At 47.3% G+C, this 18,998-nt stretch overlaps 1 protein-coding gene across 2 annotated transcripts in view; it reads left to right on the top strand.

The window, feature by feature from the left end:
- The window catches only part of AFAP1L2 (actin filament associated protein 1 like 2), a 66,718-nt gene that overhangs the window by 33,466 nt on the left and 14,254 nt on the right, over positions 1-18,998 (top strand). For both annotated transcript variants that reach the window (XM_083866970.1, XM_083866969.1), the window contains exons 2-5: positions 7,673-7,801; positions 8,312-8,389; positions 11,354-11,445; positions 15,394-15,484. In XM_083866970.1, the coding sequence (XP_083723096.1) occupies positions 7,673-7,801; positions 8,312-8,389; positions 11,354-11,445; positions 15,394-15,484 (390 nt within the window). The remainder of the gene's footprint in view (positions 1-7,672; positions 7,802-8,311; positions 8,390-11,353; positions 11,446-15,393; positions 15,485-18,998) is intronic.

Here is an 18,998-nt window from a genome sequence, read left to right as displayed (position 1 = left end):
TTTTTCCTGAAGGCAGCTGTTCCATCTGATCAGACACCTCTTGATAGCCCCTTCCTGGGTACAGCTGTGCATTGTGTTAGGCAGCAAACAGCAGATGTGCTTTAAATTGCAGGTCAGATGGTCACCAACCTCTCCAGTGAAGTCAGCCCTGTAGAGTGATGGAGAGGAGAGCAACCCTCCACAAGGCAGAAAAAAACCCAACCAACCAACCAACCACCAATCTTAGCTGGAAACTAAGGAGTAAGGGGGAAAAGCCACAGAAAAGACTGTGGGGACAGAAGGGAATCAGTGGTGACAGCTTCACAGGAAATGGTGTCTGTCGTGCCACTCTAGGATTCAGCTCTGGGGCTTGGCAGCAAACGTGACTTCTGCTTTGTAAAAACTGTTGGGATTGTTTTTCTCCCCACTGGGAAAGGAGCCCATCAGGTCCTGCTCTTGGGGATGTTTACCTTAAAAACAGTGTTGTCTTTAATGTCCTGCCCTGCCTGACTTGGTCCAACTTTTTTTAGCTGACATCTTAATTTGAATTGATCATTACTTACCCTCTTGACTACTGCACTGATGTTTCTTTAGTTGCTTCCTTTCTGTTTTCCTAGCTGGGTTCTGTCCCAGCAGGAGTTACTGTGTTATACAACCTGTATGTGACCTGGTGCCCTGCACAGTGAAAATGTGGCACTTCTCTGATCCACCCCAGGTCCCCAGCACTGTTTTCCATGGTCTTCTGAGATGTGTTGCCATCTGCTGAGGCTGTGGGTATCACTGAGCACCTGAGCAGAGACCTGCAGTTTGTAGCCTGGTGCAGCTGTGGGGATCTTGTGAGTTTGATGGGCAGTCTGCTAAGATGGCCTGCTCCAAAGGAAGAGGTGCCAGCATCTCCTGGATGTCATCCAACAAATTTGTTTGGCAGTGGGGGACCTCCAGTGACTCACCAGTTGCTCTGTCATGGAAAGGCTGAGACCCTTTGCAAAGAAGCACATCACTGTGAAGTGCCAAACATACACCCTCCATTGCATACCAGATGATCTTTAAGGTCCCTTCCAACCTCAACTTTTCTATGATATAATAGAGCAATATGGCACTAAAATGCAAGAGTGCTCAGTAAAATCTCCTTGTGACAGGATACTTTTCATGTTTTGCTTCTCTTCTCTCTTCCGTCTTTTTTTTTCCCCTTAATTTTTCTTGGATGCTGTTTCCCACCTTCCAGTGGAGGGAAGAGGAGTCTGTTGTTTGCTCAGCTAACTGAAAAAAGCTTTGTGTGCATTTTCTGCTGCCGTTTTGTTAAAGTTCAGAGTTCCTGGGTTAGAGCTGCCCCTTCTCAATATGAGTCTTGTTCGAACTTCCAGAGCAGCCCACGCAGAGCTGCTTGGGTTCATCTGCTCAGTTCACAGCCCACAGCCAGACAAACACATTGTTTGCCTCTGTCCTTCCATGAATCATACTTTGCAACAAAGACCAGCCTAGTGCTCCCAACCAGAGTGTGAATCCAGGCGGTGCTGGATTTTAGGTACATTAATAGAACAGTCTGGGTGGGTTTTTTTTCTTTCTTTCTTCCCTGTGAGAACTCATTGTGTCTAAAAATCAGACAGCTTTGTGACAGTGGTCATGACTGTCTGACACTCGTCTGGCTTATTAGGAAGACTCTGACAGGAGTTCTTCGGTTTGACAGTTTTCTTATTTTGAAGGATTTTAGCTTGTCTCAGGATTATGAATTTTGCCTTTTGTTTTGTTTAATCTAGCAGTGATTCTCCAATGAGGAAGTTCATTGTTTGCCAGAAGCTTAGAGGGGTTTTTTGTGGGTTTTCCTTTGATAAGCACAGCAGTTCTCATTTTACTGTGGGGAGATTTCTTTTTTCTACAATTATTTATATATTGCTAATTATTTTTCTGTGCGTAAAAAAACTTTTCAAATGGACAACAGTGGGCTGGACTTTTTATTCTCTTCCCATGAAAAGGAAGAAGATGGAAGGCTGGCCAGTCATTATTACAGGTGCAAATGTGGAAAGTAAATAATTGTTTCTGATGGTCAAAACCAATGTGGGAAACCTGGTTTCACTCAGTCTGTGCCTTAGTCTGCACTCACCTGGTTTATTCTGCTCATCAACCTGGGTGAGTGCTGGTGGGGTTTCAGTGTGATGGGGATGCTTTTCAGAGGAGCAGCTTTCTGGGATTCAGCAGAGATGTTGCTGCTTCTCAGTGTATTTGGATGAACCATCTACCACCTGTCCTTCCCTGCATTGCATTGCCAAAGCCAGCAGCATCTGGAGCAGGGCAGAGGAGCTGCATCCCCTGCAGAGGAGCCAAAGCATTGCTGTTCCCTTTTCTTCACTGCTCCTCTGCAGAGCCCTGCAGCCAGCAGGGTGAGGAGGGTTGGTTTGTCTGAAGAAGGATCTGCTTTGCTGTTTTGGAAGGTGGCCTGGTATAGGGGTCATCCAGCTGTTACAGCTGTCACCATCCACACATCTGCCTTTCCTCACAGCTGGGGAGAATGGCCTTCTCTGGCCATAACCGTGGGTGACTTTTCCCTCTTGCAAAGCCCAACTGTTACTGTAAGACTCCAAATCAGCCAAGGAGGCCTGGGCTGGGTCCTCCTGCTCTTCTGACAGCACTTGCTATTCAGCAGCCTGAATGCTGCCTCTGTGCCTGCCTGTCCTCTCTGCACGCTCCTCAGCTGCCCTATTCATGAAAAAAAAGAAAGCAGGGCTAGAAAGGAACTGCCTTCTGCCAAAGCAGTCCCTGGGGAATCCCAGTGCTGCCAGCCAGGGCTGGTCAGTGGAAAATGGGGGCTGAAAGGCTCCCATGGGATGTAGTGCATGGTGGAGGCAGTCTGGGGTGGCTGAGCATGGGCAGATCCTCCTCAGACCCCTCTGCTCCTGGGGGCTGGCTCTTTCATGATTCACAGTTCTACTGTCTCTGGAGTTTCCAAGATTTTTGAAGCAGGAAGCTTGGCATGGCACAGACTGCAGGTATTTACTTGGTGCCTGAATGGAGTTGTTTGTCAGAAGTTAGTCCAGCTCCTTCTAGGAAGGAAGGGTGAAGCCAAAAGTACCAAACCCAGACTCTGCTTTGGGCAGGAGGGTGGAATATCTCTCAGCACTTCGGGATCCATGGATGAAACAAAATCTCCAGGCTGGGATGTGGGAAAGCTAGTTTATATTCCTGATCTGCTGAAGAATATGCCCATATCCTTGGACAAATCACTTAATCTCCCAATGCCTTAGTTTCCTGTGAGCAAATGATACTCCTTATCTTTCACCTCTCATCTCAGCAGAGGAAAGAGTTTGTCTTTTAGTACATATCTCATTACAGTTCTTTGTCCGGTAGCTGGGGCCCCTCTACCTTGAAATAAGTAATTGAATTTAGATTAAATGGTCTAATACAATCCTGCCCATTGGTTACTGAAACACTTGAATGAAAGTTCATTCAGAGCCTGTCTTCCCATTTCCTCACAAGGCCAAGACATGAAGTAATTAGATGTAGACGTAGGTTGTTATTGTAGCACTATGACAGAGATCAGTGGTTATTGGTAGGAATGGCTTTTATAATCTAGTTTAGTGGTCATTTACCTTTCAGTGACCTTGGTGTCAGGCAAAATTGGCGGCTCTTTTGTGAGGAATGTGCTTCCTCAATGAAGGCTTTGCAAGCTGTTTCATTTTTGGCTCTAGCTTCACATGAGCTAGGATAGACACTGCTGCAATGCAAGAGACTTTCAGTCTGCAAAGAAAGGCACAGACTCCTGCCAAAAGAAGCCCTTTTCAGTGCTGTCCTGCTGCCACTGAATTGCTGTTGGAACAGATCAGTTGTGTTTAAAGCATCTCTTTGCTTATTGCTGCGACCAAAGTTGCAGCCTTCAAACTGAGAGAGCCTGTGACAGTCAGGGGCAGCCCAGGAGTTCCTGTAAAATGGGCTGCATTGTCTTGGAGTAAAAGAAAGGAGAATATATCTCATCATCCAGTTAAGTGCATGCAAGAAGAAGAAGCCGGTAATTCTGACTGTAACCTCCACCCTGAAAGTCCTCATTACATCAGTAAAGGTGTGATATTTCTATGTCTTTCAAAGTACCATCCTTTCAGGGATGATCATCCACTCACTGCAGATGCAAATCACTCATGTTTCCCATTGACTGTGATGCTCCTATACCTCTCTCCATCATGTGTTGAGAGATTCCTGCAGGTTTTATCCAGTTATTGATGTCCGTTGCCATGGAGAAGAACATGACAGGAGCTGTGCTGTGATTTCTAATGGTACCCAGGTCTGTGGCCATACTTTGTAGGGAACTGGAGTAGGTCATTTCCTGGTGCTTGAGGGGACTGGATTCAGTGCGGGTATTCACAGTGACCTTGACCAAGTCTCTTAATTTTTCTGACAATCTGCATCTTAGAGGTAATCCCTATTTTCTGCGAAGGGGGCTGGATTTTTGTAAGATCTGTGAAGCTCTTTGTTTGAGGTGGTGCCAGAAATATTACTTGAGTCACAAAGAAGTGCTATGAGAGTTGGGAGGAGCAATATTGCAGTGGAAAAAAGTTTCAGAAAAGCATCTGAGAATTTCTCTGCCTTGTGACTTAGGCTTCTGTCTACTTCTGATCTCTCATCCTGCTGCTCGCAGCCATACAATTTTGCAAATACATTCCTTGCATCTGTAACTATTGCTCTGCAGAGCAGGAATCATCTCTTTATGTGCTCTCATTTCTAAACTGCTAAGATAAGGAGAGAAAAACTGTATAGCTTGGAGAGAAAACCATTTGTTTCAGGCTGCTTTGAAAAGCCACCAGCCTGGTTTCACCATGAGCCTGTTCCATACATCACCAGCACAGCATGATAGGTCTTTAGCTGAGATCAAGCAGTGCCTTCCAGCACTCAGAATCCTGAGATGGTTTAATGTACAAGGGCTCTCAATTGTTTTTAGTCCTATAGACCTGCTGGGACCTGCTGGGATAGTGGCTTGCACAGAGGATCTTACAGACCCTCATATTATTGATTTATTTTACTTCTCACATTCATCAGTCTCTGGTAAGTGTCAGTTTGCTCTCCCTCTGATAGGAGAGAATAAATGGTCAGTGGAGGTTATTTTTGCAGGTATCAGGTCTGGATTGGGAATGTCCAGCTGAGTTTAGAGAGATACTTGCATAGGAGCAGAGGGTTTATATACTGCTTCTTGTAGAAGAAGAGCAAAATTAATCTCTCTTGAGTCCCTGAAGTCTGAATCCATTGAGGTCTGACAGAGTCTTTCCACTGACCTCTGTGGCCCCAGGATCACATCCTAAATGAGCTGCTTTGAGTCTCTGGAAGCCTGAGTTCAGCTTTGGTGGGCTGGAAAATGTAACCTACTGTATGGGCTGTGCTATTCATAAGCGCTCAGCCCTGTGTGTGTGCTAGCTGTGGATGCCTGGGAGAAGAATAAAGTCATTTTCTGCAGTCTGGGGGTGGAGGAGGGAATGGGAATTGTGCCCCCTTCCCTGCAAACCCACTGTCGTGACATCCACATGAGCAGCTGTTGGGAGCTGACCTCCTTCTGAAGCTTCAGATTAAGCTTAGGTGTCCTTGGTGCTGTTTTTTCTGATATCATCCCTGAGACATGAATGTCCTGTGCAGGCCTGACCAGCAGGACCTGACTTCAATTTGAATTTTCTGAAGTGGGCCACTGAAGCAGATGAGTATGGCAAGGCTGTGATGTACCCTGTGGGGTTTCATTAAACTTGGAAGAAGCGGGGTCCCTGAAGCTTTAGAGAAGCCAGTTGTGAGTAGGTTTGACACCATTCATTGCTTTTTGGCATCCAATATTATTATCAGCAAATGCTACCTGTTCCTCACAGCTTATGGAAAAAAACCTTGCTGTTTCTTGAAGTGATTCTTGTTTTCTGTGGGCAAAACAGAAGCTAGTAAAGACATTTGAGTTAACACAGAATGATGCAGGTGTTTTCCATTCCCTACTGGTCCTAAATCAGACCAGAAGAGAATCAATTTGGTGTAGAGGGTATAGAATGAAGTGTGAATAACTACAAGTTGGTTGGTTCCTCTGGAGCTGTTATTGATCGATCTGGAGTCATTAGGCAGTTTTACAGTCAGTCTGGTGGAGATTAATTCAGTTTGAGAGCAGTAGCAAGTTTTTTCAATTAATGGCTAGCAACATAAACCTTTACAGTGTAATTTATTTATCAATCTTCTAACACGTATTTACCCCAGGAAGGTTGTGTGCTGGCTGAAGATGGGTGAGTAGGAAGGTGATGGCTTTCCCCTGCTTTTAAAAGAGCAGTCTTTGTGACCTTAAATGTCGCAGCTCTTTAAGTAGAACTGCTCAGATGCTTTGTGTTATGAATCCAAAACCCAAAAGTTAACACTTTCCTAGTTAATAGGTGTGAACTGCTACTCGCAGGGGTTCCATGAGATCACCCAGTGTGGGAATGCTGTAAGTAAAGGGAAAGGAGCATTGCCCCACTCAAGTTATCCCTGAGTTCCCTGGTGGAGTGCTGAGGAGTCACTGCCTGGCTTGCTGCTGGCAAGCCCAAGCTTCACTGCCCGTCTCCTCTGCAGATCCCAGCAGCAGGGAGCGATGGAGAGGGGTGGCAGGGGAGCCTCCAGAGGGGAGCAGCAGCCCCAGCTGCCTTTGGCACGTTTTTCCCACACGCTCTCATTCTCGCCCGGCGCTTCCTCTCTCCACATAATACTCTGTTATTTCCTCCTCCCGCCCCTGCTGCTAATTAGCCCACGATAAACTCTGGTGTGAACAAAAGCAAGCAATTAAGAGTCTGTTGCTTCAGCGTGGGCCCTGTCAGAGCAGTGATTTGTTGGTGGCAGGGTGTGCAGCACCTCCTCGGGAGGAAAACAAACCCATTAGCCTGGCTGGTGCTGGGGAGTGGCGTGTCTGAGCTGCTTGTTTTGGGCTGCAGGGATGTCTTGGGTACTGCAGGGCTTCCTGAGGCACTGACAGATGCTGCTGAGTCTGGTGGCTTCAGTTTCACTTACAGATACAGTGGTCTCTGTGGTCTTGAGAAGGTACTGAATTGTGCTTTATGTATGTGAGGAGGTGGGGATTTTTTTTTTTTTCTTTTCTTTTTAGAATACACACATAAGCATTTTCAAATCAATACAGACAGAGGATTAATGGTAGAATGAAACATAAAATTGTTGAGTGGTTTGTGCTGGAGGAGACCTTAGAGATCATCTAGTTGCAACTCCCTTACCATGGGCAAGGACAGCTCCCACTAGACTGAATTGCCAGGGCCTCATCTCTCACAAATAAGGAGGAGGCTTAGAAAGAGGAATCAAAAAACAGGATTTTTGGTAGGTCCCAAGCCAAATGAGGTTTGAATGATACTTGCCAGGACTCGACGTGCATGTGTCAAGACCTTGCAAGCTGCCTTTGTGTAATCTCAGCCCTAATGCCCAAAATCTCTTCAGGTTGTCTTTGCTTGAGCAAGAAGTCCTAATGGAAGAGAAAAGGTATTTATATAGGATTGCACTGATGTGTGAACAGACTAAGGGAAGTTGGAGATTTTTTAGTTTGAGACCCATTTTTTTTCCAAAGCTAGAGGCAGGGTTCAAGCTGGAAAATTAAATATGAGCTATTCCTGGGCAGAAAAAGCAAAGGATTTTGGAAAGCATGGAATTAACAGATGTCCTCTTCTGACACACCACCCAGCTGCTTTGCCAACAGTTGTCTCTGTTTCTGTTGTAGCTCTCGAGCAGCTGCTCACAGAACTCGAAGATTTTCTGAGGATACTGGACAAGGAGAATTTGAGCAGCACTGCTGTGGTGAAGAAGAGCTTCCTCTCTGACCTTCTGAAAGTCTACACCAAGTCCAGTGGTACAGATGAGGAAGGATGGGGTGGTGGGCTGTCATGGGCATGGCTACAGGGTCTTGAAGCAACATTTTCCTGGTGGCTGGTGGGAAGAGGAGACATGAAAATTAGAAGGAGAAAATGAAACTGAGTTTATTTTTGCAGTGACCTCTAATTGTTTATGTAAAATTACTATAGTTATGTGTCCAGCTTTACAAGCAAAGGATTCCCAAGATTCCTGATCCTTTCTGTTTTCCTTATTAAACCTTAAGTTTATTTAATCCACTTTGTAAGATACACAGGATGTACTCTTTGGCCAAGTTAATGTTTAAGTAGAAATTTTAACTTATGGAATTTCCTGACCATAAAGCACTTAATTTTTCTGCTTTTTATTATTGCTTGGGGTTTTTCCTGCACGTTGCCTCAACCAACGTGCTCTCTCCAAATGTGCTCAGCAGAGACACTTTTTACATCTGCCTTTGTGGAAAAACTTAGCAGCATGTGGGTAAAGAGTTCACTTTTCCCTTTGTTTGCAGGTGGTGATGAGGAATATATTTATATGAACAAAGTGACAGTCCATAAACAGCAGGGTGACCAAGAGAAACAAGACAAAGGTAAGGAGCTGAAGATTAATGGTTTCATCGTGTCTCATGGGATGATGAAGGCACACAAGGTTAGAGCCTTGCTCTGGCAGCTCTGAGGGCTGAAGCAGCTGCTGGTGCAGAAGGGCCATTTTCATAACATTCCCTTGGAAATAGTGGTCCTTGCCAACACTGCAAAGTTATTCCTGGAAGTAGCACTTTGGAGGTCTTTATTTTGGGATAAAAATGTTGCCTTCTAAGGCTTGAAGCTCCAGTGCCTGAAATATTCAAAGAAGCCTTCATGCTTTCTTTGGCCACAAAACAAGTCACTTTTTGCATCTTTGAGACCTTGAAATGTATTTCTTGTTTGCTGTGTTGCCCTGCCCTGGCCCAGAGGGTCTGTGTTGTCACAGCCTTGTGAGGCTCACCATCTGCACAGGCACAGCACCTTCATCTCCCAGGGATGCGAGAGTTCTGCAGAGTAAAAACAAGAAATTAAACCTAGATAAAATATTCCTTTCCAATTTAGCTTTCCCAGGTTTTGAATTTGTAACATGGCAAAGAACATAATTGTCTAAAAATGTTCTTCCTCTTTGAAGTTCACCATGAAAGAGGTTTCTGATAATTGCGTGGAGTGAGAGTATTAGTGACACACATTTTTATATATGCTCACCTAGTCAGGGGCTGGTCCTACCCCAGAGTTTCCAATGCAAAGGGATAAAACAAGGACTCATCAGTGCAGCCTGCTGCTGATGTGCTGGTCCTGCAAGAGTTGGGATTGTTTCACTTCTAGAGTTGTTTGTTTTTGTTTTATTTCTTTGTAGTGGGTTTTTTTTTATTTGGTTTGATTTCTTCTTTAAACTACCTGCAGCCAGACTTGGGCTAACTTCAAATGCCTCTGAAGACAGGATATCCTCCCAGATTACACATGCAGCCCCAGTGTGACCTCCAGACAGGGCCCTCTGGGTGATGCTGTAATGCTCTATAATAGGATCACACAGGCTCCCAGTAGCTCCCAGCAGCTGAGCAGCAACAGAAACATCTCTTTATATAAGTTCTCATTTGGGTGGATAAAGCAAAGCATCCACCATGCTCAAACACAGGGAAAATTTCAGACAATTTATTTTTAGAAGTGGTTCTTTTATTTCAGACTTCTCCCTATCAAGGCCAGGACCTTGCCCACTCAGTCACTCCCTGCAGGACCTGGCACTTCTCTCTTTCTGTTTTCAACAACTTCCCTATTCCAAGTCAAACTTCTGAGTTCTTTGGAAATGCTGAAGTCAGTGAGACATGTGGGATCTTAGCCACAGCTGCAACTGGGTGTAGAGCCCTGATCCTGCCCCTGTGACTGGATGGAGAGGTGTCTGCAGGTTCAGGTTTAGCGGATGGAGGGGCCCAAGTGCCCACTGGTGTGGTATTGATTGTGCAACTCCCTCTGTCCCTTTTATCTGCTGCAATTCTGTGCTTGTAATGGGATTGGGGAACACACTTTTGTGGCTGAACTGACAGGACCTCTCCTGCCCTTGCAGAGATTCTTCCCCACAACACTGTGCTCAAGCATGCTCCAGCAGCACAGGGTGAAATGCTTTCCAAAGTCTATCAGAAAGTCACCCCTCCAAACTTTAAAATATGTGATTTCTGCACAAAAATGTATTTCCCTGCTCCTTTTATCTACTTGCAATTCCAGTGGTAAGGATTTAAGTGGAACAGACACCGCTTTTGAGATGCCTTCCTGTGGCCTGTAATTGAACTCCCTGCACTGGGTGATGAAGGCACTGTAATTTACTGGATCACATTTACCTGAGAGATGCAGCAAGTCTCTACCCTGCAAGTCAACAGGGCTCTTCAGTGAGCCAAATGTCATCTCTTTCTGGAAGTCAGCACAAAGGGGCAGGAGTCTGGGAGGTGGGACTGATGTGAAGGGCTCCTGGTGTGGCCACTGCAATCCTCTTAGCCCAAATGCCAGGTGACATTCACTTTTACAAGGAACAGAGAGCACAGATAAGTTATAGTACAGATGTGAATTTCAGCAGGATTTTGGATGGTTTTTCTTTTTCCTTCCTTCTTCTAAATCCTCTCCAAGCTGCAGGTTTTAGAGAGGCATCTTTATCAGAGGACACCTGCAAAATGTTAATCCTTGTTTAGGAAAAAATATTCCTTCCCTCCCACTCCAGTAAGGATTTTAAGTCTGTGATTTGTGATACTGGAGAAGGAAGGGGTACATCCATCACTGCGCTATCTCAGAGGTCATGGGATTTGGGCACTCGTTGAGGCCACCCAGGAGTTCTGTGGTAGGAGAAGAGGGGGACTGAACATAAGTTTTATGAGCCTTAAATGTACTCTCCAGATACTAAATCACTATGCTTTCAGCTGCTTGGAAGATCTGACTTTGCAGAGGCAGACACAGATCACCTGGAGGAGTTCTGCTGCCATATGCCTGTACATGTGTTTGTCCTGGGCTGCTTTGGGTGCAACCCTCCCTTGAGCAATGATTACACTGCTGGTCATGGCTGGCTGTGATGAGCCACTGTGCACTCAGCTAAGCAGCCACTTTGCAGTTTCCCCTGGGAGCAGGCTGGTGCTAGATCCATTTTTGGGAAGGGTGGCAGAGGAACAGTCACTGGTCTGTCTGCTTGCAGCAGCAGGGATCAGAGCCAGCAAGGACTAAAGTGCCATGGGTTTCCAGACACTCTGTAGTGTCTGCCCATGCTGCTTCTCAAGACCCTTTAAAGTCTCAGCAGTGGATCTGGCCTTCACAATTTTCCCTCCAGAAGGAAAAATACGCCCTAAAACCAGAGGTCAGCTCTTTTGCTGGGTCTCCCAATGCCACGTTCCTGGCTATGGCCTGAAATGACATGGTGGCCCTGCAGCCCTGCCTGTAATTGTCACTCTGCTGCCCACTGAAATAGCATCTTGCTGCTCCAGCACAGCCCAGGGTAGCAAGTGCTCTGCTGGGAGATGCCACATGTCATCTGTGTAATTCTTTCTGCCTTGCAGAGCTGGATAGGAAGAACTCCCTGACCAATGGAGACTCAGGGCTGCATTTGTCACCTCCTCAGAAGGGCCTGCCAGACCTCCCCCCTCCAAAGGTAAGCTTTTCACACCCTTTGCTTTTCACTGCCTCAGCCTGGGGCTCTGAACCCCTTGAGGCTTCACTTTTGTCACATCTTGTCCAGCGTGGCTGGGTGGAAAGACCTGTGCCTATGTATATTAGTGAGGCAAAGAGTCCTGGTGAGCTTTATTTTAAAAATAATAACAAAACATTGAACTAGGGATTTCCAGCTGTATGTTTCATGTTTACAAAGACTGTGAGTCACTATGTGGTTGACATACTGACAGCCAGGAACCCCTGTGCTTCCCAAGGTGGAGCAGGCAGCTGTGGGAGCTCTCCATGAGTGTGCAAATTGGGCTGTGCTCCCTGCCAGGAGACCCACACTCATTGCATGGCACTCCAGGCTCAAGGAAGGAGAAGTGAGGTTTTCAAAGAAACAGAGGTTGTGATGACTCTCAGCTGTTGCTTTGGAAATCTCTCCTGAGTTGTAAATCAGCTGTGGCTGGGCTGCTGACATGATCTTAGAAAAGCCAGGAATCCTTCAGCTGCAGGGTGGTGGGGAGGTCCCTGAGTAGTACCAGGACCTCCCTTGCTGCCAGAGCCTTTCTCAGTTCTGCCATTACCAGAAGTTCGCTCACAGCTGGAGCACCTGGTGGTGTCTGTGCACTGTGTGCTGGTGTTATTCTGGTTTTGTAGCCCACAGGTCTGTGAGGAGGAGTTGCTGGCTCTGTAGATTTTTTCTGTAGGGCAGCTCTAAGTTAAACACCATCAGCTCTCAGTGGGATGTTGTCTCTGCCAGCAAGCCAGCCCAGCTGTCCCAGACACAGGTCATCCTCAAGACCCTGAATGTTGCTGTTCAGTAGTTGATGCAATGTGGGAATTGCTGTTAGCTGGGACTTCAGGATGTGAAAGGAAAGGAGGGCAGGGAGTATGCATGGGGAGGTGGAGGAGGATGGGCTGGTGCATCCATCAACCATGAAGGAGGATCTGTTCTTTTCCCAGGAAGGAGGATGCAGGGTGAGGCCCCAGGACTTTTGCCCAGGGATCTGTGTGGCTCAGCTGGAGTTAGCTGGAGGAGCTGGGAAAACGAGGGGTAGGATGGGATACAGCTGACAAACCCTTGGATGCAGCCCCAGACAGCTCTGCCCACACAGATGGCTGGAGCTGGAGTGCCTGGGAGCAGTGGCCAGAGCAGGAATCTCTGTTCAGCTCTGTATTTCACAGTGGGCTGGAGGTGGAATGAAGGCCCCACTGGGGAAGCGGCAGCTGGGTGTCCTGAAGGCATTTCTCTTGACCTTGGTGCAGCCCAACTCTTTGATGGGCAATCAGGAAGTTAAATGAGAGAATTAGAAAAAAAATAGTCTTAGATTTTAGCTGGAAGGGCACCTGTCTTCTCCCAGACTTGTGCTGGGAATTACCCTCTCCCAGCTGCTTACCACTGGAGTTAACCTCCCTTGGATGCAGCAGTCAAGTACCTCCTCACATCTGAGCCATCTGAGTGTCAGTGAGCTTTGGCAGCAAAGATATCTGACTGTCCTTCAAGGAGCCGGGCTGGGGTGAGTTTTAATGAATGGAAATTGCTGTTAGGGGGAAATGGATCTTCCCTGTCTGCATTTGCAGCTCCCAGTGCAGGCAGGAGCCACAGCCACCTGGGCAGTGGAGGGTGGAGCACAACTCCTTGCACAGAAACTGGGAGGTTAGGAGAGGCATTCAGATTAGATCTATTTTAGCTCTGCAGAATTTTCTGTGGTTTGGTGACACTCAGGCATCCTGTGGTGTTGCTCTACACTTGCCTTTGAGGCACAGAAGAAATATGGTGATAAAGTTCTGCACAGCAGATTGTCCCCAGCACCCACAGACACCAGCAGTCAACTGGGCAACCCAACAGGAGTGGCCCACCTGGATCCCACTGATTCCTTTGGATTTGTCCCAAAACAACCTTTAAACAATGAGTTCTGCAGGCCATGGCTCAGACATTGGTGACCTCTCCTCTGCTGCAGCCCTGGCAGCTCTGCCTCTTCCCACAGCCATCCACAGGGAAAGTCCTGTGGTATGAATGCAGATGGCCAAGATGGTTATATTTGCATGCCCATTGTGCCATAATGCAACAGGCAAATGTTCTGTGAGGGCCAGCATGATTAAATAACACAATATATAGCCTTTGACTTAAGTTAGGAAAGGGGAGACAAAACAAATACTTTCTGGGGCAGCCAAGGTGCACCCTGTTGGCTTTCATTGTCTGTAGGAAACAAAGCAGAGCAGCCCCTTCCCTGACAGTTGTGGGATGGTGTCAAAAAAACCCCACAACATTTCTTTGTGTAGGCAATTTGTTTATGGTCACAGCACAGTGAGCTGGCTACACACAGGAGGCCACCACAGATGGCAATTACAGACACATTTCCTAGCCAGGGAAGGGATTAAGTAAAGCCCTGGAGTGACTGAGTTTGTTTTGGTTTCTTTAATGTGACACATTAGGACAAGAAGTTCCTAAACCTTTTAAGTGTTTGGAGGGCAACTGTTTTCCAGCAGTCCTCTATGTGCCTCTGGAAGAAAAGTTCAGTCTGCTCACAGGATCTGGCAGACCCACGTGAGAAGGAGTTTCAACTCTGGAAAAGTTTGGGAGGTTGGCAGAGCCACGGGCAGCTCGCCCAAGTGGGAACAGCCATGTGACTTTGGTGTGGTCAGGGTTCCTCGCTCCCACAGGCCCAACAGCTTCCCTTTGTGGGCAGCTGTTGGCCAGAAAATCTTTTCCTTCAAAGCTTCCTTTCTGCTTCTGGGCAGCAGTAGCTGCTAGTGGAAACATCCAGGGCGGGATGGGCAGCTTTGCACCTGCGTTTGCTGACATGGCCTGCAAATGGACTGATCTTGCCTTAGGCTGCTCTGCAGTGCTGATGCACAACTGGCCCCTCTTCCCCAGGGAGCAATCCTGGGCTGGCACAATGCACGATTTGTGACCTTCAGCGTTGCTGTCCCTGCAGAGAGACCTGCTTTTGTGCCTCTCCTCCTGGGCATCCTGTCGGGGTTAGCACAGCCTCAGTCAGGTCAGCTGAAGCATTGCAAGACAGAGCATCCTGTTGTTACATGGCTGGGGGTGGTTTGATCTCAGTGAGGAGCAGGGACACCTCACTGGAGAACAAGGGAATGCTACTGTCAGGTCAGGGTGGGAGATGGGATGCCAGGTGTTTGGGAAGAATATAAGCTCTGTGCTCATCCTACTGATCTATTCATGCTGCTGCTCTGCTGTCTCATGTCCAACATCTGCATGAATCACCTCAAAAGTAAAAAGTTTGTTTCTTAATTTCATTTTTTCCTCATGTATTGATATTTCCAAAGGATCAAGGCATGTTTTTCCTGACAGCCCTTGCTTATGTTTAGGGAGGGGTTTGGCAGGCACCACAGGGATTTTTCCAGCGCTTGGACTCTTTTCAAAGGCTTATTTTCCATTGGTGTTGTTTATCCACTTCCTTCATTTTTTGTTAAGAGCACAATAAAGATTCCCAATATAGTTCCTGAAGCAGAGATTTTTAGCTGTTAGTTTCGGTCCGTCAGGGACTTGGAGACATGACCAGAGACTGCTCAGGTTTTGTTTTCATTGTAAAGCCAGGGTTGCACCAATTGTCCTCCCTTCTGGTTCCCTGATAAGATAATCCATAGCACAGAGGACCATCCCTAGTTACAATGGGCATCTTAGGGGGGGTCAGTGCAGCAGGCAGAGATCTCAGTTCATGGTAAGGCTGATGGGTTGCAATTGCTGCTATGAGTTGATCTTCCCAGGGCTTTCAGCAACATGAAAGAAAGTAACATTTATGATGCAATTATACAGTAATTTCAATTTATATTTGAGCTAACTGTACCACATCTAAAAGATTTCATCCACTGGGATGCACTTGAGTGCTAAAAAAAAAAGGAAAAAAGATGCCTTGTTGTTTTGAAGGATCTGGTTTTTTACTTTAAATCATGTTTCTTTTATGTGTTTATTCTGCAGATTCTCGAAACAAAACAACCTCCAGTCCCCAAGATTGAATCCCCAGAGGGATATTACGAAGAGGCTGAGCCCTATGACATCTCTGTAAATGGTATATCCCAGCTAAGGGGGTTCATGTGGAAGGGGGTTGATGTGGGAGATGGAGGACGTGAGGTTTTTAAGAATCAGTAAATGAAAGCACAGATATTTCATACAGCTTTTGGGACAAATTAGTTTTCTGCTGCTCATCACAGTTGATATTACAGACCTAATGCTAGCTGGAAAGTAAAGACTACTGGATTACTCCAATTTTTAACTTTCCTGTAGAAGTTAGTAATATACTTGGGTCAATATAGCATCAGTGTAAAATGTCAGAAACCACTGTGGGTTCTCTTTGTCTTGATGGTTTTCTGGCAGACAGACTGCAGTCAAACACAAGTTTCTATTCAGGACTGAGTGGTGAAGCTGTGGTAGCTTGCATTCGTGTCCTGGTGCTCTAATTGTCCCCTTGGGGCTCAAAATCCATGGCTCTGCTGGTCTGTTAGGAGTGATAACCATTTTTATAATTGGCTCTTTATTCAGCTCTGTCTCTTGTGGCAGTTTAACTATCTGTAAACTTGATTTGAAAGCCACTCTTGGTATGAGGGGAAAGTGTGTGGATTCCCTTGCACACACCCACTGCCTGGGACAGCACCCAGCCATGTCCTGGAGCAGTGCCATCCCTGCCTGTCCTGTGTGGGCTCCCCACCCCTCTGGTAGGAGGCTGCTGCATGCTGAGCTCCCACACTCACTTTTTATGATGTATTCCTGCATCCTTTGGTTGAACACCCTTCACTGAGAGATTGCCTTCCTCTGATCTGATAGCAGAGCTGTCTTGTCATCACTTTATAATCCATTTAAGCCCATATGAGATAGATTATATCACCCCACTGCAAAAGCAGATCTCTGCTCATCAGCCTTGGCTGCAGCAGAGTGTGTGGCATGGGCAGAGCTGGGTGGCAAGAGTCGAGGCAAACAAAGAAGTGAGAATTAAGGGTGAAAGATTTGGATCTAAACCCTTGGCTGTTGAATCTGAGCTTCACTGGGGAGAAGCTAGGTCCTCTCCAAAGCTGGGCTTTGAAGATCTGTGCCAGTGAACAGGAAGATGGTGCCCAGCTCAGTGGGAAAAGGCTCAGGCTCATCGTGGCCAGGGTGGAAGGTGGGTTCAGTGCAGAGGAGAGGCCCCTCTGGCTCTGCCCTGTGTTTTGCTGAAAGGCTCTGGGTCATTTGGCTGAGGGGAGGGCTGTGATGCCCTGTGAAGCCCTGCTGCAGCTGGAGCAGCCCAGGGTGCTGCAGCCTCATCTCCATGCCTGCAATGTAAGATAAAGGAGATTTCTTTTCCGCCCTGCTGCCATTTCCTCCCTGCTGCTGGGAAAGTGGATAAATTGTTAAGAGCCATGGCACAAAAAGGCATATGCAGGATTAGCTGGAATACAGCCATGGGTCCATGTGCTGGGATACCCAGCTTGTGTTATCCGGGAGCTCCATAAACTCACCCTCAGTTCAGAGATTTGGCTGGTAGGAATGATAAGTGCACTCCCACCTCTGCTTTTCATTGGTAACCTGCTGCTCTAAGATGCAAATACACCCACCACCCACCAAAATCTAGGTCACTCAGAAGGAAATGAGAGATCAGCGCTTTGGGTCAAAAAAAAAAAAAAAAAAAGGCACAAAAGCATTGTCCAAATGGGGCAGCTCTGGTCGCTGGCTGTGGCTGCTGCGATCAGCTGTTGCACCAGCAGGCTCTGTGTTCTACTGAGCACTGTCACAGCTGTAAGTGGAGATAGGAGCCTGTGAAGCCAGCAGAGATGGGACAGAGGGTTCCAGTGATCCCTCACCACTGAGGTGTGTGGTGCCTTTGCATCCTGTGATTGCTCAGCCACCGGTCCCCTCTGCAGAGCCCACCACATCCCTTCCACACAAACCTCCTGGTGAGCTACAAAGTGTGTTTTGTGTGAGGAGGAAGGAAGCATCATGAGAATCTCTGTGCTTTTGACAACCTCGTGTTGGAGGTGGTTCCTTGTGGGGTGAGCCAGAAGGAGGAGCAGGGAGAGATGTGGAGCAGCAGGTATGTGGCAGGAGAGCCTGCAGGGGCTCAGAAGTTGAAGTGTGGTGTGCTGTGCAGTGGAGAGCTGGGCAGTGATGCTGCTGCCCTGGTTTGCCTCGCGAGATCAGGCTGCAGCATGTGGGCAAACCTGCAGGTCCCTGTCCTGCCCTTCGTTTCAACAAGCACAAGCTCCTCATCCCTTCCCCCTGCCCCACCCTGTTCCCTATCAGATGTCAGTAGTACTTTGTACCTGTCCTACACAGTGATGCTCACTGCTAGCAAATGACCTGGGATCTTGGTGTCACTGCTGTTCTAAGGTCTGGACATAAATGGCTTTGCCCTGGTCAAAGATGCTAAAGCCTGGCCCCAGTAACCCCCCAAACCCTCTTATGCCTTTCCCCATAAGCTGGATAGGGAGAGGGTGGCAGTCCAGGAAGCTCCTGGTGGTCTTAAACAGAATCATAGAATGGCCTGGGTTGGAAGGGACTTTGATAATCATCTCATTCCACCCCCCCTGCCATATACAGGAACACCTTTCTCTAGACCAGGTTGCTCAGAGCTCCAGCCAGCCTTGCTTTGAACACTTCCCCAGGGCTGGAGCATCCACAGCCTCTCTGAGCAACCTGTGCTGGTTCCTCATTGTGATTGCAGTAAAGAATTTTTTCCTAAAATCTAAGCTAAACCTACACTCTCTGTCTGAATCCACTTCCCCTTGTGCTGTCACTGTAAGCTCTTTGAGAAGTCCCTCTGCTATACTGTTTCTGACACTGTTACAGCATGAGCCTTGGAAGACACCCATGTGTCCCCAAACAAATGGGCGTAGTGAAATCAGACAAAAATAGGAACACCACTAAAATAAGTGGGTGCACTGCCAAGACAGGACATCAAAGCAAGCCTCCAGATGGGCTGAGGAGATAGAGGTTTCGTGCACCATCAGAGGTGGGACTGCAAGGCACTGTACCAAACCGTGGGTGAATTAATGAACACGAAGCAAGCGGGAGAGTCCGCTGGGTCTCGGGGCCGATCTTTCATCAGCAGCATTCCACCCCTCCGCTGGGGACGCTCTGCCTTTCATTTTCCAGCTCCAGCAGAGGCTGCTGCTTCCCTTCCCTCTTGGGCTGAAATGTGTTAAACCCTTATCAGCAGCCTTTGCATAATTGGAGGGTGCGATAAGGAGCGGAGTGAAAACGGAGAGGGCTGACGTGGCTGCCAGCTGAGCAGTAATTATTGTGGCTGAAACAGCTCATCGGCCCTGGCTGCTTTTAATTACGATGACGATGATTCTGTTTTAAAGGGAATTGTCTCGTTTGAGGGGATGGGTTGAAAATGCTGTCCCTGGTTGAAGTCCCAGCCTAGTACGGCGTGCAGGGATGGGACAGCCTCGCTGGCCGAGGGGATTGACGTCCTTGTTCTCTGCATTTGCTTATCTGTGGCTTTCTCTCTTTGTCTCCCTTTCTCTTTCTTTTTGACTGTGCAGGTCTTTTTGGTAGGCTTGCTGCGGCTGGACCCAGGCCAGGGTTGCAGGTTACTGAGGGCGTTA

Source organism: Zosterops lateralis (genome assembly GCF_965231275.1).
Source record: "Zosterops lateralis genome assembly, chromosome: 8".
In the NCBI taxonomy this organism is placed as follows: domain Eukaryota; kingdom Metazoa; phylum Chordata; class Aves; order Passeriformes; family Zosteropidae; genus Zosterops; species Zosterops lateralis.
This window is presented reverse-complemented; position numbering and strand designations above follow the sequence as displayed.